The 26,053-nt window shown below is 48.4% G+C and overlaps 1 protein-coding gene across 3 annotated transcripts in view; it reads left to right on the plus strand.

The window, feature by feature from the left end:
• GKAP1 (G kinase anchoring protein 1) overlaps window positions 1-26,053 on the plus strand; it is a 664,789-nt gene that overhangs the window by 454,715 nt on the left and 184,021 nt on the right. For all 3 annotated transcript variants that reach the window (XM_078675829.1, XM_078675827.1, XM_078675828.1), the window contains exon 9: window positions 5,880-5,943. In XM_078675829.1, coding sequence (XP_078531955.1) covers window positions 5,880-5,943 — 64 coding nt within the window. The remainder of the gene's footprint in view (window positions 1-5,879; window positions 5,944-26,053) is intronic.

A 26,053-nucleotide genomic window follows, 5' to 3' on the forward strand; every position in this document is an offset into this window, starting at 1 on the left:
AACACCGTCGTCTTCCGAGGTGTCGGGGCAATCGAAGCCGAAGAAAGCCATCGACCCGGTCAAGTCGGGCAAAGGCGTCGTGCTGAAAATGGTCAAGGACGTCGAGCCGAAGTCCAAAAAGGGCGTCGGGTCGGAGTCCGGCAAGGACGTCGAGCCGAAGTCCAAAAAGGGCGTCGAGCCGAAGTCAAGCAAGGGCGTTGAGCCGAAGACTGGGGCACAGAAGCCAGTAGTCCAGGCCGCCGATCCGAAACCGTCGGCGTCGACGTCTGCTGCCACGGACAGAGATCGTAGCGTCCCTAAAAAGGATGCTCCTACGCCTCGGACGGAAAAGCCAAGGTCATCGACGCTCGAGTCTTCCCATGTTGGTGGACCGAGGTCGGCTGTCGGGTCGACTAAGCCATCCGCTTCCTTTACGAAGCAGGTCTCGGACTCCCTCAAACGAATTAGGGACAAGGCTTCAACGGCGGAACCAAAGACAACTTCCACCCCGAAGCAATCTGTTCCAACGCCAAAGATTTCGACGCCAATCCTCTTCACGTTGCCGCCGAAGGCATTCGCACCACGATCGGTGCCCAAGGACTCTGTGGTATCGAAGCCGACTCAGCCGGCTGGGAGCTTGAAGCATCGACCGCCCTTGCTAGAGGAGCAGTCGGAGCATTTCATCGATGCCGACACTGGAAAGCTTACGATTTACAAAAGAAAAATCACAGCATCGCAGCCTTTGGAGTCATACACAATTCCTCTGAAGCGCAAAAGGCCTGATTCAGAATCACCAGTCTTGGTCGAACCAATAGTTCCTCAGACTCCAAGAATTGCAACACCCTCACCCACTTATTCTGAAGGAGAGGATGCCGGGGAAGAGGACGAGGAATACAATTTTCCTACCAACACAGAGCCTGATGAACAACAGGACTCATGGGTTGTGGCAGGTGACCAAGGGGATCAGCACACCGCCCATGACCCTCAGGTGTACAACGTCAAGACCTCTCCCACTGAGGATTCTGCGGTATTTAATGCCTTGATTGAGAGGGCAGCTAAAAACCATGACGTTGAAATGCATGCTGACCCTATTGAGGTGGACTTCCTCTTTGACACTTTCTCAACTGCTGAAAAGACTGTAAAGACTCTTCCAATGCTGAAGGGGGTCCTTAAGCATGCTTCGGACATTTTTAAGGAGCCCACACGGTCAATGGTAGTCAACCCTAGAATTGAGAAAAAATACAGACCGGCACCTGGCGATCCTACCTACATCAAGGGCCAGTTGCCATTGGACTCTCTGGTAGTTTCTAATGCCCGCAAGAGGGCGAACTCGCAGACCACTGGTGAAGCTCCTCCCCCAGACAAAGAATCGAAAGTACTGGAGGCATCAGGAAAGAGAGTAGCAGCTCAGGCGGCCAATATCTGGCGTATCTCTAACACGCAGGCACTCTTGGCTAGATACGACAGGGCACACTACGACACACTAGAGACCCTGTTGCAGCATCTACCAGACCAATATAAGGAGGCAGGGGAGATGCTTATTCAGGAAGGGAAGCTCATCTCTAACGCTCCATTAAGTGTGCACTAGATGTTGCGGACACTGCAGCCAGGGCAATTAATACCAGTGTGATGCTGAGACGTCAGGCATGGCTTAGGATCTCCGGTTTTAAGCCGGAAATACAAACTACCATCCTTAACCAGCCGGTAAACCCTGACAGATTATTTGGTCCTGAGGTGGATACCACCCTGGAAAAAATAAAGAAGGATACCGAGACTGCCAAGTCCATGGGGGCTCTCCAGTCCCAACAGTTTCGGGGGAGCACTTTTCGTCGCTCAGGCCATAGAGGTGTTTCCAGAGGCCAGATGTCCCAACAAACACAGTTCACTAAAGGTGGGGCGCAATCCTCTTACACCAAGCAGAGTAGAGGAGGATACCGGGGCAACAGCACCAAGTGCAGAGGCAGGGGCAACAACAACTCCCGTTCCTCCGCCACCAACAAACAGTGACTCTCTGTCACTGCCCCATGACCATCCAACACCTGTCGGGGGGAGACTCCAGCAGTTCCTGCCAGTCTGGAAATCCATCACCACAGACAGGTGGGTCAGGAAACTTATCCAGTTCGGCTATTGTTTGGAGCTAACATCCACTCCACCCAACATACCACCAAAACACCGTCCTATGTCCACAGAGCATTTGCACTTATTGCAGCAGGAGGTTCTTGTCATGCTGCAAAAAGGCGCAATCGAGCTCGTGCCAGTGGGGGAAGAAGGCACAGGGGTGTATTCCCTGTACTTCTTAATCCCAAAGAAGGACGGGTCCCTCAGGCCTATTCTGGACCTCAGGCCCCTAAACCAGTGCATTCTCTCAGAACACTTCCACATGCTAACACTGCAGCAGGTTCTTCCGTTGCTCAATCAGGGAGACTTCCTCGCAACCTTGGATCTCAAGGATGCTTACTTTCACATTCCACTCCATCCATCACACAGGAAATACCTCAGATTCACCATTCAGAATTGGCATTATCAATTCAAGGTCCTTCCTCTTGGAGTGACCACAGCCCCCAGAGTGTTCACAAAATGTCTGGCGACAGTGGCTGCGCATCTCAGGAGACAAAACGTCCATGTCTACCCTTATCTGGACGACTGGCTGGTTCAGGCGAAGTCAGCCCAGCAGTGCGCCGCCGACATGTCCCACACCATTCACCTTCTTCACGGTCTGGGCTTCTCACTGAACAATCCGAAGTCGCACATTCAGCCAGCCCATGTGCGGCAGTAACTGGGAGCGACGATAGATACTCTGGCGGCCACGGCTCAGCCAAATTCAGTGAGGTTCGACAACATCCAGTCGCTTATCCAAAAGTTCAGACCGCAACACTCACTTCCAGCGAGAGTGTTCATGCAGTTGATAGGCATGATGGCCTCCTGCATCTTCATAGTCCCGCACGCGAGGCTACATATGCGTCCGCTCCAAGAATGCTTGGCACATCAGTGGACTCAGGCTCAAGGACAGTTGAACGACCTAGTGTTGGTGACCGGTCGGGCATACAACTCTCTGCATTGGTGGAATCCACACAACCTTTGCAAGGGCCGACCGTTCCAAGAGCCTGTGCCACAGATTATCCTGACGACGGACGCATCTCCCCAGGGATGGGGAGCTCATGTACTCCACTACACGGTGCAGGGACTATGGACGACGCAGCAAAAGAAGATGCACATCAACTATCTAGAACTGATGGCGATCTTCATGGCACTGAAGTCCTTCAAAGTACATCTGTGCAACAAGGTCGTGTTGATCCGGACGGACAACATGACGGCCATGTACTACATCCAAAAGCAGGGAGGTACACACTCTCCACAGTTGTCTCATCTGGCTCAGAGCATGTGGAAGTGGGCCATTCAGAGGAACATCTTCTTCATGGCGGAACACCTCCCAGGCAAGGACAATCAGATGGCGGATCTGCTCAGCAGATACAGCCACCAGATGCACGAGTGGGAGTTACACCCATCAGTACTCCACCCGTACTTCCAGCAGTGGGGTCATCCAGAGATAGACCTGTTTGCCACAAGGGAAAACGCAAAATGCCAAAGCTTTGCCGCCAGGTTCCCGCACCCACAGTCGCAGGCCAATGCGATATGGATGAACTGGTCAGGCAGATTTGCGTACGCTTTTCCCCCAGCACCTCTCATACCGCTGGTGGCACGAAAGCTAAAGCAACACTCGATGACACTCATCCTGGTTGCTCCAACGTGGGCATGCCAACCATGGTACACCACGTTTCTAGAACTCTCCGTGGTACCGCATCAAAGGCTGCGCCTCACTCCCAGGCTCTTGACGCAGAACCATGGCGACATTCAGCATCCAGATCCGCAACAGCTCAATCTGGCGATCTGGCTCCTGAGGTCTTAGAGTTTGGCTATACATACATACATACATACATACCTTGATTTGCCTCCTGAATGCATGGACATCATCCGGGAAGCAAGAAAGCCCACCACTAGGGCCTGCTATGCAGCAAAATGGAAGCGTTTTGTCATTTACTGTACAGAACATCACATCAACCCGCTAGATGCATCCATTCCTAACATCATCTGTTATTTGTTACATCTTTACAAATGCAATCTAGCATATGCTTTCATTCGGATACACTTATCCGCCATAGCGGCTTATCTCCAAAACAGGCAGCACCTCTCTGTTTTCAGGGTGCCTGCCATTAAAGCCTTCCTAGAAGGGCTAAAGCGAGTCATCCCTCCAAGGACCCCGCCAGCTCCTGTATGGAACCTCAATGTGGTCCTCACCAGGTTGATGGGCCCTCCTTTTGAGCCTCTACATTCATGTGAGATTCAGTTCTTAACATGGAAAGTGGCTTTTCTCATTGCCATTACGTCTCTACGACGTGTTAGTGAGCTACAGGCGCTCACTGTACAAGAGCCATTCATTCAAATTCACTCCAACAGGGTGGTGCTGCGCACTAACCCTAAATTTCTTCCTAAAGTGGTTTCGCAATTTCATGTCAATCAGACCATTGAACTGCCCACGTTCTTTCAAAACCCTGAGACGGTAGCCGAAAGAATGCTCCACACTCTTGATGTCAAACGAGCATTGATGTACTACATTGATAGGACCAAAGACTTTAGAAAGACACAACAGCTTTTTGTTGCCTTTTCAGCCCAGCACAAAGGCAACCCCATTTCCAAAGCAGGGATAGCCAGGTGGATCGTTAAGTGTATTCAGATTTGCTATCACAAGGCTAAGCGCACTTTAACGGTCCCCCCCAGGGCCCACTCCACCCGCAAGTTGGGGGCCTCCATGGCTTTCCTTGGTAATATCCCTTTGGAAGATATTTGTAGAGCAGCCACATGGTCTACACCACATACATTTACTAAGCATTACTGTGTAGATGTGCACTCCAAGCAGCAGGCAGCTGTAGGGCAGGCTGTTCTTAAAACACTTTTTCAGACTTCTGCAGCTGGCACAGGCGGACGCCGCTAATGGAGGGACTGCTATGTATTCTATGCTATAGATATGAATTCAGCAGCCCACATGCCTCGAACTGAATATGCTACTTACCAGTATGCATCTGTTCTTGGCATGTAGGGCTGCTGACATCCATATCGCCCGGCGCCTGTAGCGGCTGCAGACCTTTTACACTTACTCTTAGCATGGCCATCGCTTACACTGTTACACTCCATCTTTGCCACAATGGCTAAAAACAATCTGAGGTTTGAGTCCGATGCCCATGCCCACTGTAGTCCATGGGAGGAGCCACCTATCTCGTGATACTTCGAAGACTCTTCCAGGACAACAATGTGCAATCATCCGGACCCAACACTAGGCAGCGATCTATGCTATAGATCTGAATGTCAGCAGCCCTACATGCCAAGAACAGATGCATACTGGTAAGTAGCATATTCATTTCTGTTACATCAGTGAATTGTGCGGGGGAAATCTGTTAAGTACTCAGAATTGCAGCATTAGGAGGAATGCAGTTAAAGAACGTTTGAAATTACTACCATTTGTTTTTTTGACAATGATAGATGGTTGAGATGAATTATTTTTATAATACTTCTAGTGTTGCCACATCGGTTTTCTAGCCTGTAGTTAGCTATTGGTTGTGAGGCCAGCCATTTTCCGACGGAGAACCATTTACATGCATGTTTTTCTTTTCTGTATCTAAGCACAGACATGCAGCTAGAAAAATTAAATCCATGTGCAGATCCACAGTTGGCTAGAATAAAAACCTCATCCATGCAGTTTGTCGTAATTATTTTTACGCTTGACTTTCAAATGCCTTTTTATATATTTAGAGATCGTTTTTGAAATCTGTAGCATAGGATTTAAACCTTTTTATCCATTTAACTTGGTCATACTTTAATTATATATTTATATTGTTTCATCACAGGTAAAGTACAAGGAGGTGAAGGCAAGAAATGCACAGCTTTTGAAAATGCTACAAGAAGGGGAAAGTGAGTCATACTTAAATGGTTGTATTGATAGTTTATTTTTTCAGTGATAAATTCATGGTTGCAGGTATCTCTATTAAACAGTTTGTAGGTCAAGTTCTAATGAGTACACGGTGTTGTGCAATTTGACAGCTAATAATGGTACTTGTAGGATGGAGCAGGAATGCATGCCAAACATTTATGGAAGTGCTTATATCACAAAAGATTTTTGGGGATTTCCACACCATCATAATTTCTAATTGATTTGCCATCCTTTTGTCAATGTTGTTTATTTTTACATTATTCTCTGTACTTTATTTTATATCACCTTTCACCACATGAACTCGCCACATATGGCAATGCATATGTACATCTATTTCAAGGAAAAACATTTTTACAAGGAAGTTATGGTTCTTTACTGAGATGAAACAATGGTGCCTGTTCAAATTCCTTTAAAAGATATAAGCCAAAGGGATGTTCTAGTTAGTCGAACACCGAAGTACTGTTATCATTTGCAAGTTATCGTTTGGTGAACTACAGAAACATAATTGTCTTCCTCTCCAGGCACTACTTATGACCTGATAGGATGTCACAGGAGGCAGAATAGGTGAGGGTTATGGTTGCATAGAAGACTTCAACTAAAGAAGTTGTGGATATTTTAGGTTTCAGTCCTTAGCCATAAATTCCCTTCAGTTCATGTATGGTAATGTCGATAATAGTTTCTATATCAGACATTATTTTCTCATTTGGAACAAAGAATCATTCCTGATGGATACTTCTAACTGCAAAGTCCTCACCTTAAAAAATCCCCAGACACCAAACAGGATTCAGATTTGTTTTCGTAGCCATTCTCCCCCATGCCGCTAACTGGTGGCATGCAGCTGTGCATTGGCTCGATAGCACCCTAGTAATTATGTTTTTAGCCACATATATGCCCCACCCTTGCGTGCTGATTTAATTTCTTTCCTTTTCTCATTTTCTGACGTGGATCTGCTCCGGTTTTTGTCAGTTTTCTGACAACTTCGAAACAATATCATAATGTGCTAGGGAACAATGTCTCCACTGAAAACGACAGTTTTCAATTTACCCATGTGGTGTGAGAAGTATGCCTTCATGCACCCAATGGCAATCCGAGACCAGTAAGCAAAGTTGTATGTTTCCAAATACAAGAAGTTACAGCCTTCATGTCTGTTTGGCTCCCACTCCAAGTCATAGGCCTGGGCTCGGTCCAGGTTTTCTGGCTGCCGCCGCAACCACTTATCTTTTCATTCTAGTACCGCCAGTAAGTCCAAGTCCTAATTCAAACATAGCAAAGTGAAGTGGGACCCGATTTCATCATGCCACACTGACTACAAAGAGAAGGAGCAAGGCATCACAATGTCAGTTGCACTACTTTGAAGTCTCTGGCACAGAACTTATTCCTCGGTTGGTCTCAATGCTCCCAGAATTTTCAGCGCTATTGTCGACCCTTTAGTTAATCAAGCCCTGCAAAGAGGTTATGCTGCAAATTTTAAATGCGCTTTATGAGCCGGCTGTCAGATTGCCACCGGCGGGTAGCTCTCCAGCGCGAACTGCCATGGGACTTGTTGCCAAACATGTACCAATGTCGGTCCAGACTTCCACTCTAGCCCGAGATACATGCCAGTTCCTGACCCCTTACACAATGTCACAGACGCTAGAGGTTGTTCGGTGCGTACACCAGTGTTGGACACCGAACAGGTGTTGGCTTGAGCCGACCGATGTCGTGCTACAAAATCACAAAAATGGAAACAGTTGTTACGCAGTCTGACTCTGCCATATCATAGCAACCAGCAGAGGCTCCATTTTCTTTTTGTTTCTTACTCTGAACCTATGCCAAAGCAAAGGGCAACCCAGGATGTTGATTGCTTGCTTCTGTCTAATTATATTGATGATGCGTTGTATGATGATTTACAGAATGCCTGATACCTCTCCTGAGAGAGAGCTTTACCTGCCACTTGTGCCACCAACGCAGGAGCGAGCCTCAATTTGCAGTTGTTTTTAGTAGGGCAGCAGAGGCACTAGAATTACAGCTACCCTCCATTAAGACCAAAATAAATGTCCTGGCAGATATTGTGCAGCCTGGGCTAGAGACTTCTTTTAATGATGCCCTCATAGATACTTTAGCTACTTGGTCAGTACTTTCCAGTCTGTGAATTGGCAGGTGTACAAATGTCACAGATGGCCGATGACTCAGATTTTCCCACTGCACTCCAGAGAGTCTTACTTTACAGGCCTCGACCAGTAAGGTTATTCAAAACTCATTTTCAGTCACTCTTCCAGATAGGGAACCCAAGAGGATTGATGCTTTTGTTGAGCACATGTTTTCTTTAACCAGGCTGGAACTGCTGTCCATAAATACAGTTTGTCTTCAAAGTCGCTAGTACCCTTTGGGACTTTGCAAGCGAGAATTTTGCCAATGGGGCCTTTTAGGCCCAAAAGATCTATGATGGAACGGATTCGGCCAAATATGTTATCATTACTGGCCTGTATACTATGGATTGCCTGGTTAGGGTGGTCGTTACCAGTGTTATCCTTTTAAACACACATGGATACAACCTACAGGATTCTTTGGTGATATACCGGCCTTCCTAATGGATAGGCCCTTTGGTATGTCCTTCCTCATTGGGGAGAAAGTGGAATTGAAACACTGTAAAGACAAAAGAGCTATGGTGTGCTTCTTAGGGATGTTGACTCCTGGCAAACAGTTTCTGCACGTGTTCTTAATTTTTTAGGCTATTCCAAAGGGCTGGCTCCACAATTATTAGCAAACCATTTTAATTTGCACTTGATGGTAAATGCCCAAGCAGTGAGAGGCAGGGTTCAACATTACATGTTGCAGGACCAGCATGTCTATAAGGTAGGTCTTACAGATAGTTCAGAACGGGTATGTCCTGCCTTTTCTCTCTTCCAAGCCCACTATTTCTTCAACATCAGAACAAATTTTAGACAAGATGCTTTTCTTCCTGGTGCGTCTGCTGCTCTCCAACAGTGCCATTGGGAGGATGCCAGGCTCGAAAAGAGGGTGGGTTGTTTCTCTCGCTATTTCCTCTTCCCATAACAAAGATGGGGGCCTCAGGCCTAACCTGGACTTTCGACCCCTTAATGTCTGCCAGCAGAAGGACCAATTCAAAATGCTTACGCTGGTCCCGATGTGGGTCTGCACTCAACCCGTAATATTGCATGGTGTCCTTGCAGGACGTGTATTTTCATTCACCAGCCCGGCAGTCCCACAGGAATTATCTGCAGTTCAAAGTAGGCCAGGTGCATTGTTTGCTGTGCTCCACTTCAGCCTCACTTGACCCTTTCGAGTGTTCATGAAAGTGATTGTTGCTGCCCATCTTACAAGGTCACGGATATCTGTATTCCCATGCTCCAACACCTGGCTGCTGCAGGTGGGTTTGTTGCAGTCAGTCGTGGATCACCTACGTATGACCGCAAACCTCTTGAGATCATTGTGCTTCACTATAAACAAGTTCAAGACCCACCCGATTGTTACGTAGAGGCTTCCAATCATTGGGGAGATCCTGAACACAGTGTAGTTCAAGGGTTTTCCTCTGCTTCCACGAGTCTAGGACATTTGGGCTATGATCCTGATGTATTGGGCTCAGTCCTGGATCACAGCGAGAATGGCTCTGGGGCCTCTTGATCTCTTAAGTCTCGCCAGGTGGCACATGCATGCTTTGCATTGTACCTTTTGAAGTTCCAATGTACCCAGCATCAAAGCAATCTTGCGGACTCCATTCGGTCTCAGAAGAGGTGATTTGAAATTCGCCAAGGTGGATGCTCGAAAACAATTGTTCCAACGACAGATCCCTTTCCTTGTCCCACCCAGAGCGGACGGTGGCGGCAAATGGAGCACTGCTGTGCCACTGGTTGTCTGAGAGAGAGCTGGAGATCATGGGACTCTGGTCACCTGCAGAGGGCCAGCTCCATATCAGTCTATTGGAGCTGTGGGCCATTCATCTAGCTCTGATGATCTTCCTGCCATTAATTGGGGGAAGACGGTGCAGGTGTCATGGACTACACCCCCGTCCTGTGGTACCGCAACAAACCGGGCAGAGTGGAGTCCTGGGTCCTTTGCCAGGAGTCTTTGCCTCGCTGGAGATGGTTGGAGCGCCAGGGCATGTGCCTGATTGCGAACCCCCTGGCAGGCTCCCTGAATGCTGGAGTGGACCAACTGAGCAGGCGGCATTTGGCAGGTCACAAGTGGCCCCCTACATCCACAGGTTGCTTAGCGTCTTCCAACAATGGGGTGCATCCCTGATTAGATTTTTTACCACCATATAGCATGCAGTGTTAAAAATGTTACGCATTGGAGTTTCTCTAAGAAAACTTGCTAGGAGATGCATTCTGGCTGGATGGAAAATGGGTCCCTTGTCCACCTTCCCTCCACTTCCTCTTGTGCCTTGAGTTCTGAAGAAGATCAAGAATGACCGGGCCCAATTCATCAATATGGCTCCTGAATGGAGCTTGGTACCTGGAGTTTCTGGGCATAAGGATCCTTCCCCTGATCAGGCTGCCGCTTTGCTAGGACCTCTTGTCTCAGCAACAGGGCAGGGTCCTCCATCCAAATCTACGCAGTCTTCACATAGAGATTGAACAGCAGTAATTAGCTGTGTTTAATCTGCTATCTGAAGTAGTGGATGTCATCCACACTGATCCCTTGCAGGTGAAGCTGTTTGACGTCCTTTCCTTTTGTCTATAGCCCAGCGCTGCCTTGCAGTGGACACTATAAAATGTTATTTGACCGTTCGTTCAGCCTTTCTCCATTTGCTGGACCGCTCTTCCTTTTTTAGATCACCTATTTTGATGAGGTTTATTAAAGTGTTTGCCCAAATGAAGCCTTATGAAGGCATCAGGACCCATCCCACCATGGTGAAATCTACGTTTTTTTAGCATTGTTTAAAGTGCTTTCTGTTCTGGATTTTTGCTGTAATGCAACTTGGACTTTGGTCCATACCTTCACCAAACATTATTGCCTTGACCTGGAAGCCTGCAGAGATGGACATTTTCCCAGATCTGAGTTGCAGGAATTCCTGGTTTTGCCATCTTTTCAGACCCACCACTTTGGGCATACTGCTGCAGTATTGATTCAAAATGTGGGGAATCTGCAGGTAGAAGTATCCATCTGACATATAGGTTACTTATCTTAGTATCTACCTGCAGATTATTCACCAACCCTGCCACTTCCTCTTTCTGGGTAGTGGTCAGGCGACATTTAATAAGGTCACTAGTTAGTTTTGGTGCATCACAATCCATGTTGTCTTGTCAGCCTTGTCTCCACCTCTTGAGTGTTTGCAAAAAAGTGTGGGAAAGGGTATTTAATGTGCTGATTTGACATCTTATACAGCTCTGTGATATTGTATCCAGGTAGACCTGGATCCGAGGTGCCACCTATGAGCTCAAAAATATTTCAGCTTTACAGTTCCAGTCTGGTGGCTGAAGGAGATTCAAAAGGTGAGGAATCTGCTGGTAAGTAGAGTCTCTACTAGAAAGATAGTTACAGAAGGTTTCACCTTAGACGTAGCTTGTTCTTTTGGCCAAGATTAGGTTCCTAACCTATACATGCTCATCACTGTATTTGAGGGAAGATAGCTATATGTGAGAGCATTAAGGACTCTGGTAGGAGCAGAATCTGTTGCTCTGGAAAGAGTTGGCCTCTGCTGAAAGGAGAGTTTGAAGTTGCTGAGCCCCACTCGTCAGTGAATAGGTTTATCAAAATAACACACCGGCTTGTCAGTAGTCCTACTGTGTTTCAGAAAATCATTTGAAAGGACAGCAAGGTAGATATTGTGCTTGCCGTGAAATTCAAAATGTACACTCATTTTGACTCAAAAAAATGAAGCATCAAAACGAATTCTAACATATTTAATCACCTATAGGTTCTTCTGTATGCTGTCCCCTCCAGTGATAATGAACCACTTGATAACTCTCTTCTGACTCCTTTACAGCCCATGCTACTCAATTGACAATCAATGCCATTTTTAGTGTCATCAAGACAGTCTGTTTCACCAGGCACGATATGCTTCCGGTACCTCTTCAGCATGCCCTTCTGCACTTGTGATTATAACACGGACTTTGAGCTTCTAAAGCAGTGCAACCTAAGCACAAAAGTCAGCCTAAGCACAAAATGCAGCCAAATTCTGAGTTCACTGTTGTACATTCTGTAGATCCACCTTCAGCTAACAGAAAAAGGAAGAGAACTCCTAACACCTTCTCGCCCATTAAGATATGCAGGCGAGGATATTAAGAGGGATTTTACATTATATACACCCACGTTTCTGCTTGAAACTCTCGCAAGGATATTGCCAGTGGGAAATAAAATTACCTTACATGATGGGTTGATAAGAGTTGCTCAAAAAATATTCCACTTGAGAGACCGCATCTGTGAGAAAGTGAGTTCCTGTTGCAGTACCCCCCACTTTTTGCCTGATACTTGATGCACTTTTCCTAGGTGTGCCCTGGGTCCCTGCCAATCAGGTACCCAGGGCCTGTTTCTTCCCTAAAAACTATACTAAAGCCTAAACCCAGTTGGCATCTCTGGCCACATATCAGACCCTAGTAAATGGTACCCTAGGTACCCAGGGCATTGTGATCTGAGAAGACCCCTAAGGGGGCCTGTAACTTGACACCCACACACTGCCTTTGCAGGCTGAGTGTCTAGGTGCAGAACTAAACAAAGAGTCGACATGGCACACATCCCTGTGTGCCATGCCCACAACCCCACTGCCCTGGCATACATCAGTCACCCCTCTAGCTGGGTGCCCTATGCCAGTGGTGTGGGCACGGGTGCATGAGCCCTGTGCCACTACAGTTCCCAGAGCCATTCCTGGGCATTGTAAGCACAGTGATGCCATTAAGAGTATATGGTGCTGGGAGGCTGTCATTAAGAACTCCACAGCACCATAATGGCTACACTGAACACTGACAAGTTTGATATCAAACTTCTCAGCACATTAAGCCCACACTGATGCCAGTGTGGGATTTAATGTGAAATGCACTACAGAGGGCATCTTAGAGATGCCCCCTGAAACCTAACCTACAATCCACGTCTGGGCTGAGTGGCTGCAGAGGCTGCCACACAGCAGACATGTTGCTGGACCCCTGGGTGGAGAGCCCCCCTGCTCTCCTGGGCCTGCAACAATGCACATCCTGGGCGAGGTGCTATGTCTCCTACCACAGGATGGACAGGGGGAAGCTTCAATGGCATGCCGCCTCTGAGAGCTTCTCCAGACCATTTGCTGTACCCAGCAATTGGCCCCACTCATTCTACTCCCACTCTGGCTGGAAGACTGGCGGGAAAAACTACATCAGGAAGGGGGGGGTGCCAACCTTTGCCAACTCCACCCCTCAGGTGGGGGAGGCGAGGTGATGCACGACCCTGGGCTCCGGCCATCTTGTAGATGGGGAGCCCTGCCCAATCCCAGCTAGGCTCCTGCCCCCCTCCCACAGGAGAGGAGCAGGCTAGGGGGTGTACTCACCCCAGGACAGGAACCCATTGGTCCCTGCCCTTGCCCTACCTGTAACGCCCCTAAATTTAGTATTTAGGGGCTCCCTGAATCTTCCTTCCTCAGATCCAGATACCGAAACAAGAAACAAGGAGACCTGCCGTGCAGCTGCTAAGAAGAGGAAGACACCAACTGATTTGGCCCCAGCCTTACCGGCCTGTCGACCCTCTAACCTGCTCCTGCTAAACCCCGGCGTCTCCAGTGGTCAGCAACCTCAAAAACCCCGGAGGACCTGACTGCCTTGTGACTCTGACTACCTGGGTCTCCCACGAGCAGTGGTACTGCTCAAAGCAAATAACAAGCCCTGGCATTAGCCCAGAACCGTGAACCCTGCACACTCTGCACCCGCCAAGCCTGGCTTGTGCTGGAGTGAACCATGACCCCTAGGACATCCCCCGGCGATTCTGACTCAGAATCCAGTGCCCAATGACCCTCCTCGACGACCCCGACGACGCCTGCAGCCTCAGGACAAAGGACCCCTCCGACCGCGACCAGCAGGGCGGTAAGATTTCCCGACCTCAAAAGACACCCCTGCACCCAGATCCCTACTTACCCCTCAAAGTGTTGGTCACTCCTGAAGATCCACCGTCCCCGACCCTGCAGCCTTTGTTCCCTTTTCAAGATCCTCATTGGATAACATTGAGCGCCTAAAGGCACAAAAGCACCCTGCACCAAGCCGGCCGGGTGCCCCTGGCAGTGCAACCTGTACCCTATTCTACTTCCCCATTTGCCCTGAGCAAGTGACCAGGAGCCCAGCTCCCACAGCCGCGTGGCCTGCTAGCCAGCAGCCACCAACCGAAGGCCCCCTGCCTCACATTGGATAACATTGGGCCTAACTACCTCTGCACCCGGCCGCCCCTGTGCCGCTGAGGGTGTACTAACTGTATCTACCTGACCCCGGGAGACCCCTGAGTTTAAGCCCAGAACCTTAACTTCACCAGTCGAGTACTCACCTGAAAACCGATTACTCACTTTCCTGCCATTGGATAACATTGACTGGTTTGACTCGAAAAATCTTCTAAGTGTGAAGTTTTGAAACTTTGAAATATTCATCTAAAATCAGCCGAATAACGAACTTCGAATTACTCACCTGTGATCAGGAGAGAAGCCAGTACTGTACCTTGTAGCCCAGTACTGGACCGCAAAAGTAATCACAACCGTGTTTGCTAGTAATCTAAATTTCTGCCATAGGAAACTATTGTCTGTTTTTTTCTGAAATTTCTTCAAATTGTGAAGTTTTGAAATGTTAAAATATTCACCTAAAATCAGCCGAATATCAAAATCCGAGGTACTCACCTTTAATCAGGAGAGAAGCCAGTACTGTACCTTGTAGCCCAGTACTGAACCACAAAAGTAATCACAACCGTGTCTGCTAGTAATCTAAATTTCTGCCATAGGAAACCATTGTCTGTTTTTCTATGAAATTTCTTATAAGTGTGAAGTTTTGAAAACTGAAAATATTCATATAAAATATTCCGAATTCCGAACTACTCACCTGTGACCAGGGGAGAAGTAAGTACAGTACCTTTCAGCCCAATACTGAACCGTAAAAGTAACCCGTACCGGGTTTACTAGTAATCTTATTTTCTCCATAGGAACCCATTGTCTGCTTTTCTATGAAATTTCTTCTAAGTGTCTACTTTTGAAAACTTGAAATATTCTTTAAAAATCATACGTAGAGGGGGCGTGGCCAAGCGGCAACCAAGATGGCCGCATAACTCTGCGGCGCTCCTGAGGTATTCCCGAAGGCCCAGAATATCCGCTAATTATCCTGTAGCCAAGAGGAATTGAACGACGGCATTCCCTCGCCGTAACGCTCCGGTGCCGGGGTTGTTTTTCGTTTTCCTCCCCGACATCCAGGAGTGAAGTGGCGCCGATCGGCGTTGGAGGGCCTACTGCTGCCCGGTTGGCGATAGGCCGCAGACAGAGCACCGCCCTGGCGTGACTGGAGGCCTGGACGGGCCGCACCTGCGGCGGCGAGCACTGGATGCCGCTGAGGCTGGCGGAGATCCCGAGGGGCCCGATCTCTGGCCGGGGCGGGGTCTTGACTCCCCCGCCGTCCCCTGTGGGTCCCAGCGTGCAATAGCGACCCGAAGTGACTGGCGGCAGTGTACGAGACTGGTGACGAGCTCCCGAGCCACAGCCGGTAAGGGTGTTGGGCCCTGAGTAAGGCGGCAAGAAACCCAGCGGCGGCTGGCCAGACCTTGGAGGGGCTGCGAGTGGTGGTGCAGGAGCGGGGCCCTGTCGACGGAGTGGCGCCTGGTGAGCGTCCGGGAAGCTGCCCGGTGATGAGGCTGCGGACCTAGTGAGGACAGACCCCGGGGGACCAGAGGACACGTGGCAGGGAAGCGAAGGTGCAGATGTGCCCTAGGACAGTGTGGTACCGGCTACTGTGAGATTGCGGGCACAGTGTAGGGCATACCAGGCGTTCCCTCACTCCATCCAGCAGCTATCTTCCCGGAGAGGGCATTGGCGACGCTATGAGGCAGGCGGTGGGCGATTGTAGTGTCTTCATAGATTACACTACAAGTCAAGAGCCAGCTATCAAGTGGTAATTGAAAACCTACAAAATACTCAGCCCCACACAGAATTCCATGACATAAGTTTATTCTAAACTCTATTGAAATAAATAAATAAATGCTAACAATACTACAGTGATCCTGGTGTGGGACGGGGCGGCGAACCGGGCCATCAGTTCTCCTGTTGGAAACACCCATCGTGGCCATGAGACCCAAGAAATCCATGTTGTCGCAAGCCAACACAATGGACAACTACACAGCAGTGCCGAGTGGAGGGCCTGAGACCCAGGTGGAGCCTGGTGAACCCTCCTTAGCTTCCATAATGACGGCAATACAATCCCTGGGTGCCACACTGGAGTCGAAAATGGATAAAATGTCTATAGAATGGACGCTCCAGCGAGCAGACTTGAACAAAACCTCGGAAAAAGCCACGCAGAACGCCGCGGATGTTGCGGAACTCCAAAGTACCACAAAACAGTTGCAGGAACAGGTCCAGCGACTCGCACACCAACAAAACCTAGCCATAGCTCGGCTGGAGGACCAGGAAGGGAGGGCACGAAGAAATAACATACGAGTGGTAGGGGTACCGGAGAAAATGTAGGGGGCAAGCGTGGACCTCTTCCTGGAAGACTTGATTCTGAACCACCTTAACCCCAAAAGATTGTCCCGATTTTTCGTGATTGAACGAGCGCACAGGGCGCCGGTTCCTCCGGGGGGCCCACCGAGAACCATCATTGCGCGGATCCTCAACTATAGAGATCGGGATGCCATCTTGCAGGCGGCCCGCCAGCATGGGGACCTATGCATTGATAATGCTACGATCAGACTATTCCCAGATTTCATGCTCAGGGTCCAGCAGGAACGTCGCTCGTATGATGCAGTGAAGAAGCAGCTTCGGGAGCTCGGACTCAAGTACATGATGTTCTTTCCGGCGCGTCTTAAGATCCTGACGGACGGGAAGTCCTTCTTTTTTACATCCCCAGAAGTGGTGCATGAGTGGCTGGAGGAACGTGGGCGCTCGACGGAGGGGCCCAGACAGGGTGGAAGCTGGAGGAGTGCGGCGCCCGGTTCCCCGGCCTCATCGGCGGGGTCAGTTGGACGGGACCGACGACGCCGGGAAGCCCTCAACCACAGGACAGGAATGGGGCCCGCAGCTTGTCGGCGTCACCAGGTATGGGCTGAACTGACTGAGGTGGGCGTGGTGAACTGGCCGCCAGCTGTGACCATGTAATGTATACTGACGCTTTTGAGTGTGGGCGTGCTGAGACGTTGGGGAGAATGCAGGCAGTAGCCCCCAGATGGAAGATGCAACTGTAATCGGACAACATGAATCAGACTGCCCGGGCCTTTGGTGGTGGGGGGGGGGGATTCGGCGCAGTCACTCTGCTCAAAATGATGACCCCCGTCGCCAGGGATGATAAGATGGCTGTTATATTACGGAGTGGGCCAGACGGAAGCCTCGGGTACTGGTATTGGTTGTGGCACTTGTCCCCTAAGTTTTTCGTTGCAAGGGCTACAGGCACTCTGCTTGTTGGGGAATGTCTGGCCACGTTGGCAGACGTTGCAGGGTAGCGGGGGGGGGGGGGTTTCACTTCGTATTTTACATGTTTCCTTTTGTACTGTGTACACGTTATGGCTTCATCTGCACTATCGGAGGGTAGGTGGGAGTTGGGAGGCAGGGGGGATGTCCCGTACTATTGGTTGGTTTGATGGCTACGTCACACATACCCAAACAGCAACACATTAATGTGATATCCTGGAATGTAAATGGCCTGCAGAATAAGATCAAGCACACTATGGTGCTTCAATACCTCCGTAGACACGCTCCAGATATTGTTCTCCTTCAGGAGACACACCTCTTAGGAAATCACTGTAAGGCTCTCGATCGGTTTGGGTACACTCTGCGCGCACACGCTGGCTTCACCACGGGCTCCAGGGGAGTAGGGATACTTATTAAGAACTCCCTCCCATTGACTTTGGGGCAGCGATGGTTGGACCCCTTGGGGCGCTATGCGGCGCTGTCAACGCAGTGGGAGGGCAGAATGCTGAATATTTTCTCCCTCTATATCCCCCCTAGGCTGCACGCAACAACTCTCCCTGATGTTGGGAAATTACTCTTTGAATTGCCTAGTGGCACGCTGCTCCTGGGAGGAGATATGAACGAGGTCATGGCAAGGGACACTGATAGGTCACAGACCCTACTGACCGGGGGGGTGGGGGGTGAGCCACTTTAGGGACTTTGTGCAGGCTGTGGGCCTGGTAGATCTATGGAGGGCACATAACCCACAGACTCGACAATACACACACACATCTGCGGCCCATGGCTCCGGGTCTCGGCTTGATTACCTTTTCACACTAACGGGCAATATGAACCTTTTTAGAGGCGGACATCACAAAGCAAGGGGAATATCACACCATTCCCCGGTGGGGGTGCAAATGGTGGGCCCTGGGCGAGATTGGAGTGTCCCCCCCGATTGGACACTTTTATATTTAAAGATCGGGTATTCCAGGAAAAGTTCAAAGAGAGGGTAGACCAATATTTTGTGGAAAACGTGGGCTCCGTCAGCTCTCCGGGGATAATCTGGGAGGCATACAAGACTGTGGCAAGAGACTTTGTCCAGGCGGAGGTAGGGCACCGACGTAAAGATAAATATGCTCAAATTGACCAGCTGGAACGGCTATAGCAGATGACAGGGGCCACACGCAGGAACGGGAACAAGATAGCCAGCACAGGGAGCGCCTCCTGGCCAAAGAACTGAGAGATGTGTCTACTGAACAGGTGAGATCGCATGCCCTTGCCACCCAGCGACGAGTATACGATTTAGGGGACAAGGCCAACAAGATGATAGCCTGGCTGGAAAAGAGGGATAGGGAGCAGAACTGGGTGCCGGAGATAGTACGACCAGATGGGACTGCTCGAACCACGAGCGCGGATATAGCGGAAGAATTTGCGCTCTACTATGAGGCGGTCTATCAAATGCAAACAGTCAGAGGGGAGTAGGAGTGCCGAGATTTCCTGGCCCCTTTGCAGTTGCCCACATTAGACCAGTCGGACAAAGACATCCTAGAGTCCGAAATCACAATCAAGGAAGTGGAAGAGGCAATTGGGGGCTTACAGGCGGGCAAAGCACCGGGACCCAACGGATTCCCGGCAGAGGCGTTTAGGTGTGTGGCAAGCAGACGCGCGCCTCACATCCTCTGCATGTTCACCAAAGCGAAGCAGGTGGGACAACTCCCAAGAGATCTACGATCGGCTACGATTGTAGTCATCCACAAGGCCGGTAAACCTCAAGGGGTATGCAGCTCCTATCGGCCCATATCTCTCCTTAACTATGAAACAAAAATTTTAGGAAAGATCCTGGCTACCAGATTGGGAGCAGTTGTCCAGTCCTGGATCCACCCTGATCAGTCGGGCTTCATGCCGCACAGGAGCACGCGGCTCAATCTACGACGCCTGTTCGGGGTTATGCAGGCGATATCAGGGCGTCCTGAGCTGCCGGCAGCCCTGCTCTCCCTTGATGCCCATATGGCCTTTGACAGCATGGAATGGCAGTACATCTATGCGGTTTTGGAGAAGCTAGGGTTTGGGAACAACTTCCGGGCATGGGTGAAGCTGTTATGTACGGCACCACTCACAAGGGTCCGAGTCAATGGCGCAATGTCGAGAGAATTCCAGCTGGGGCGAGGCGCTAGGCAGGGCTGCCCCCTTTCCCCGACCCTGTTCGCCTTGGCGCTAGAGCCCCTGGCCCACTGGATACGGTCGGATCCAGAGGTTCAGGGTATAAACTTGGGAGGTGGCTGGGAGGAGCGCATATCGCTCTATGCGGACGACATTTTACTATACGTACAGCAACCGGCTGCTTCCATACAGAGGCTGATGGCTATTCTGTGTGCGTTTGGGGAGTGCTCTGGGTACCGCATTAACTGGGACAAGTCCCTGGGACATGTCCTGGTGGGGCTGCAACCTCAACTAGCGGATGACTGCAGGGGGTTGGTCTGGAGAGAGACATTTCGATACCTAGGAATATGGATAATGGCGACGGAAACTGAGTTTTTTCCGATTGATCGTGTTGGCGCAATTAGACAGACTTCACGGAGACGTGGAGCACTGGAAGACCCTCCCGCTCTCCCTGATGGATCGGGCTGTTTTATTTAAAATGATGGCCTTACCCCGACTACTGTATATCATGCAGAGCACGCCCTTTCTGATTCCGGAGCAGATCTTCAGAACAATAGAGTCGGAACAGCGCTCCTTACTATGGAGTGGAGGATGCCCCAGAATAGCGCTTACAAAGTTGCAACGGGGGCCATAAGACGGGGGAATTGCCGTGCCGGACGTCCAAAGGTATTACTGGGCAACACAATTGATTAATATAAATGGTTGGGTCTTTGCCCCGCAGGAGGAGCCCGCGTACAGGGTGGACCGCATGGCCCTGGGTGGTGACACCTACTTAGCAGCTCTATACACCAAGAATAGGGGCGGTCGGTCCTTACCGCCCCAGACGGCGGTAGTGGTGGGGGTGTGGAAACGGGCGACCAAACTTCTGGGTGGGAGAACAAACTCACTGAACACACACCACTCTGGGTCGGCAATTTCCTCCCAGAGGTTGCAAGCTACGAAACTTACGCCAATGGGGTCTCATCGTTATTGAGGTGTTGGGGGGTGTGTGGAAAAGGGGTAAGATGATAGACTTTGCGGCCCTGCAGGTGGAATTCCAGATGGGGGACGGTGAATTTCTGCATTATCAACAACTCAGACATGCCATACACTCACACCTGAGCCAGGAGGACCAGCTTCCTGAATATGCCCCGCTCGAGGATAGGCTCCTGCTCGACCCCATGATCGATAAGGCCATTTACCTTACTTATAAAAAACTCATTAACAACCTTCCGGACCCACTGGGGCCCTTACGAGAGAAGTGGGAGTCAGAGATAGGACTGTTAGAAGATGATGATTGGCGGGAGGCCCTGCAGTGCCCCCGGGAGGTAGCAGTCCGTGCTAGATTCAGGCTGGTTCAGTTACGTATCCTCCACAGATCTTACACCCCACGTACAGTGCAGTACATGATTGGATATGTGATGTCCTGTTTTTGTGTGCGAGGATGGCACCTTCTTTCACATTTTATGGGAGTGCACCTAAATACGAGCGTACTGGACTACGCTGACAAGTATAATGGGGGAGGTGGTGTGGTCGGAGGTCCCACTAGATGCTCGGTGGCACGTTCTGGGAATGACCGTTCTGGGAGTGACAGGCGACATTACATGGCCAAAATGGGACAAGGTGTGGCTGGCCCTGGCGAGCATGGTGGCCAAGAGGAACATAGCACGGCTATGGGGGAGTGAGTTAGTGCCAACGGTGGAAGGATGGGAGCATGATCTGGATTGGTGCCAGAGGGCAGAAAAGGTCATTTATGAAAGTCGGGGATGCCCCAAGAAATGGGATAAAATATGGGGGGTCTGGAGGCGATACAGGGGTGAATGGATGGACACCCAATCTGGGCCTGCCACGGGTTAATGGAGCGTATGCCAATGTCACTATGCCCCTTGTGGGGAATGTGTATACTGAAGTTGTGGTGTGCCCTGTTCTCATGAGGCCCTGTGTACTGCTAATCTAAAGAGACCTGGCTGTAATGTGATGGGGGCGGGTGGGCGAAGATGCGGGCGGGGGAGGTGGACTGTATGGGGGAGGACTAGCATGGGGCGTTAAGGAGTGTTCTTACTGCATTTGGAATGTTCACAAGGAATGTTTGTTCTGGGTAGGCTACAGGGATGCTGATGGGGGGGTTTATATTCTTGATTGATTTTGTCTGTATCTGCCAACGAACTTCTGATACTGACTGATGTGCATTGTTACGAAGCCAATTATCTTAATAAAAAGATTTTTTTTTAAAAATCATACGAAATACTGAAACTCAATTACCTACCTGTTTTAAGTTAAGACCCCAGTGGTGGCCACAGGAGACCAGTGCTGGATTACAACAGTAATGCGATCGTACTTTACCTGCAACCTGAATTTTCTCCCTTTTTTTTTTTTTTTTTTTTTTTTTTTTTTTAATAACATTGTCAGATTTACATTGAAAAGTTTCTAAGTGTGAACTTTTAAAACCGCTTTATATTCAGGAAAATTCACTACAGTAACTAAAACGTTTTTGCTAATCTGGTTTCAGCTTAGACCCCAGGACTGAACCTAGGATCTGGTCCTGGGACTACTAAAGTAATCTGTATAGTAATCAACTGTACTTACATGTGGAAAACTAATTGAGCTCAATGCTATAGTGTGTTTTAGGATTGTGCTGCTTACTGTCAATACTGTATTAATTGTGTGCACAAACTTTATTGCTCTTTTGTAATTACATGAGAGTACTCATGACTAGAAAAGTATATTTTTATAACTGTTGGTTCTAAAAATAATACAACTATATCTGTGGATATGAAAACAATTGGCCTGGAGTTCAGTCCTTGAGTGTGTGAAGCCTTTTGCTGACTGAGTGTGTACAACAAATGCTTTACACTGTCCTCTGGTACTGCCTTGCTGCTCGACCAAGCTACCACTTTGGAGAGTAAGGTCAGTTCTGACTTTTACCCCTGTTATACTTCTGTGGTTGGTGGACTCTATACACACTGTACTTCATTCTAGTCCAGTATATATAGAGCCACTTTCTCACATTGGTGGATCAGCGGTGGGATACAAACTTGCATTTGTTGGACTACTTGGTTACCATCTGATCACATGACAGAACTCATAAATTGCCTTTAAGAATTCTGAAATTGGTTTTTCCAAAATACTAAGTCTTGTAGGGCTGTGCTTAAGCCCCATTAGAATTTTAGAAAAATAAGTCACTATAATCAGGGTAGAGGGTTAGAACTGTCAGGTTAGAATGCCTCAACAGAACCCAGCTATTAGTGAAGATAACACCATGGACCTGGTGGTTGAGGAGCTCAACCTCACACCTTACTTACACTTGAATTTCAAGGAATTGAGGTCCTTATGCAAACTTTAAAATATACCATTAGGCCTGCATCCAACCACACTAGGGATCCAGGAGCTCCTGGCTGAGTATGCTAAAGGCCACCCCTTTGAACATGGTGAAGACCAGACAGAAGGGGGAGAGGTGTCTGAGGTGGAGGATAATTCCCTCCCCCCAATCATCTTTATGGAGGAAAGGGCCCCCATACCCTTGAACTCCAGAATCAGCATCTGGGAACCTAGCGGCCACACAGGTGTACCAGGTACCAGAGAGTTCACTGGGAAAACCCCCAGTGAAGAGGACAGCTTTCTAGCAAAGCTGGCCAAAAGAGTGGATCTAGAGTCCAGAATCCTGGCTCTAGAGAAAGAAAGGAAAGAGATGGGTTTAGCACCCATCAATGGTGGCAGCAATAATAAAGTGAGAATAGGGTAGAACTTTCTGACCCTAAAATCCCCAAAGGGATTGTCCCTAAATTTGAGGAAGACGATGACATCACCAAGTGGTTCACAGCCTTTGAGAGGGCTTGTAAAATAAGAAGAGTAAAAAAACCTCTCTGGGGGGCACTCATGTGGGAACTGTTCTCTGATAACTGCAGAGACAGTTTTCTGACCCTCTCTGGGCCAGAGGCAGGGTCCTATGATCTCATGAAGAGCACTCTGATTGAGGGATTTGGACTCAAGTTTTTATTTATTTATGTTTTGGAACTCTAGACAGAGGTCCACATACAATCTTCCAACATCAACATTTAAATCATTATAAACAAGTTATGAAAGAGCACATCTAGTATAAATTCAAAAAGCTTTAAAAAAAAGTTAAAAATTATACAGCAGAACCTCTCATTTGGCGGATTATAAATGGCATCGAGAAAAGCAGAAGAGGAAAGAATATTTAGTTTTAGACAAGTAGGTCTCAACCATTTTAAACGATAATTTTTTAAGGCCGGGCAAACAAATAGCACGTGTTTAACATCTTGATTGCATTTGTTGCAAAAATTACACTTTACTGAAGAGCCATACCATTTTGATAACAGCATATTTAGAGGGAGAAGGTCCTGTCTCAAGAGAAACATAAAACGACGCACACTGTGGGGGATATTCCATGAAACAAAAGGTTGGGGAATTCTAATTTGGTAATGGTCAATAAGAGGAGACGGACCCCTTTTGGCGGTAAGGGCCTCTTTATCCAAGTCAAAGCTTAGATTCCAGGAGGCCAGTTTTAGGGTCAGTTTTAGCTGGTAAGTAGATAAAGAAAAAAGAGTCAATTCATCTAATTTCAAGAGTTTAACTGCTGATCTAACATTCTTTACAATAATAGAATGTTCGTTTAGGGGACCAAGAAGTTCTTTTCGGATCAGGTATCTTAAGGTATCCGATTCACCCTTGGCCAAACTAAAAACCCAGCGTACTACCCCAGCAAGGCCCTGGACCCATGCACTGCGTAAACCAAATTCCAGTCTAAAAGCTGCAATAGTGCACATAGTATTGACCGTACACAGTTTCCGTAGGATTTTTCCCTCTGTGGTGTTTAAAAAGCCCCAACTCCCCACTTCAAGTAATTCTATGCCATATAATAAGGTAGCTGGAATTTTAGCTCTAAAAACCTCCAATAGATAGGCAAAATGCCTCTGGACAGTAGATCTATAGAGGGTATTAAGACCCCTCTCATGGGACATGGCCTTCCGAATGTTATTGGTTATATGGGCTTTCTCGCTTAATGAACTGGAAACTATTTTCCCCAAAAAAGTATAGGATTGGACAACTTCCAATCGAAGGCCCCCTATATTCCAAAAAAAGTTCCCATATTTTTGCTTTTTTCTTCCAGCCAAGCACATGACTTTACTCTTGGTTACATTTATCCTTAAGTGATGGGATTCTGCAAATACGTGGAGCGCTTGTAACCGATTATTCAATCCCGTGGGGGTCAAATCCAAGATTAGTATATCGTCTGCATATAGCAGACATACTATCGGTTTGCCCCCAAAGACGGGGTAATGCCATCACTTAAGGAAAGAGATTGAGGAAGGTCAGATAGATAAAGTGAGAACAATAGTGGGGCCAACAGGCACCCTTGTTTTAACCCATTGGCAGATGGGATAGCTTGAGAAAGACCCCTTTCACCTCCCATAAGTATTCTGCACCATGTGTCGGAGTGAAGCTCCCGGACCAAGTTTAGAAGCTCGGGAGGCATGCCCAGGATTGATAGCTTTCTCCACAGCAAAGGACGATCCACCTTATCAAAAGCTGTGGAGAAATCTATGAACGCTGCGTATAATCTCCCTCCTCGGAGTTTGATGTATTTCTCCGATAAGACATGTAGTGCGGTCAGGTTATCTAAGGTGCCATGCCTTTTTCGGAACCCCGTCTGCTCGAGAGGCAATATATTATTCTCATCAACCCACTTATTAATTAATTGCAGAAGGAATTTAGAAAAAACTTTGCCGACCGCATCAAGGAGGGCAATCTGTCGATAGTTTTGGGGTACATTTCTATCGCCCTTCTTATACAAGGGTATCAATATACTACCTTTCCAGGAGGGAAGGATTACAGAATGTAGAAAACAAAAACTAAACACTGGAAAAAGAATCTTACTCCAGATGTCACTATTCTGTTTTAGTACAGAAATGGGGAGCTCGTCGGGGCCCATTGCACCGGATAAGCGCATACCTTTAATGGCCAATTCGATAGTTTTTTCCGAGGGAGAAATAAGGCTGGAGTTGTTCTCTTTTTCCCTGTTGGGGACTATTACCTTATCATTTCCAGCATACAGGTTCAGAATGTATTCTACCCATTTCTGTTCTCCAATCTGGACAGGTAAGGGTCTACATCTATGACCACAACCTTCCCCGATCAGAGACCAGAATATCCTAGATTGGCCATTAACGACCGCCTCCGGCAGTTTGATCCATACCGAATCCTCATTTTCCTTTTTTTGCTTAATTTTTAGTCTTGTCCTCCTTCTTTTTAGTAACGCCAGTCTCTGATATCTTAAAGGGCTGTACCTCAAATACTGTTCTCTTGTAAGTGTGTTTATTTCTACATTAAATAACTTCTGAGAAATAGGGAGTTTTTTAATATTGGATTTCTTTGATGGTTTTTTAGCAACCAATAATATCCTATTC

Source organism: Lissotriton helveticus, chromosome 2_1, assembly GCF_964261635.1.
Source record: "Lissotriton helveticus chromosome 2_1, aLisHel1.1, whole genome shotgun sequence".
Taxonomy (NCBI): domain Eukaryota; kingdom Metazoa; phylum Chordata; class Amphibia; order Caudata; family Salamandridae; genus Lissotriton; species Lissotriton helveticus.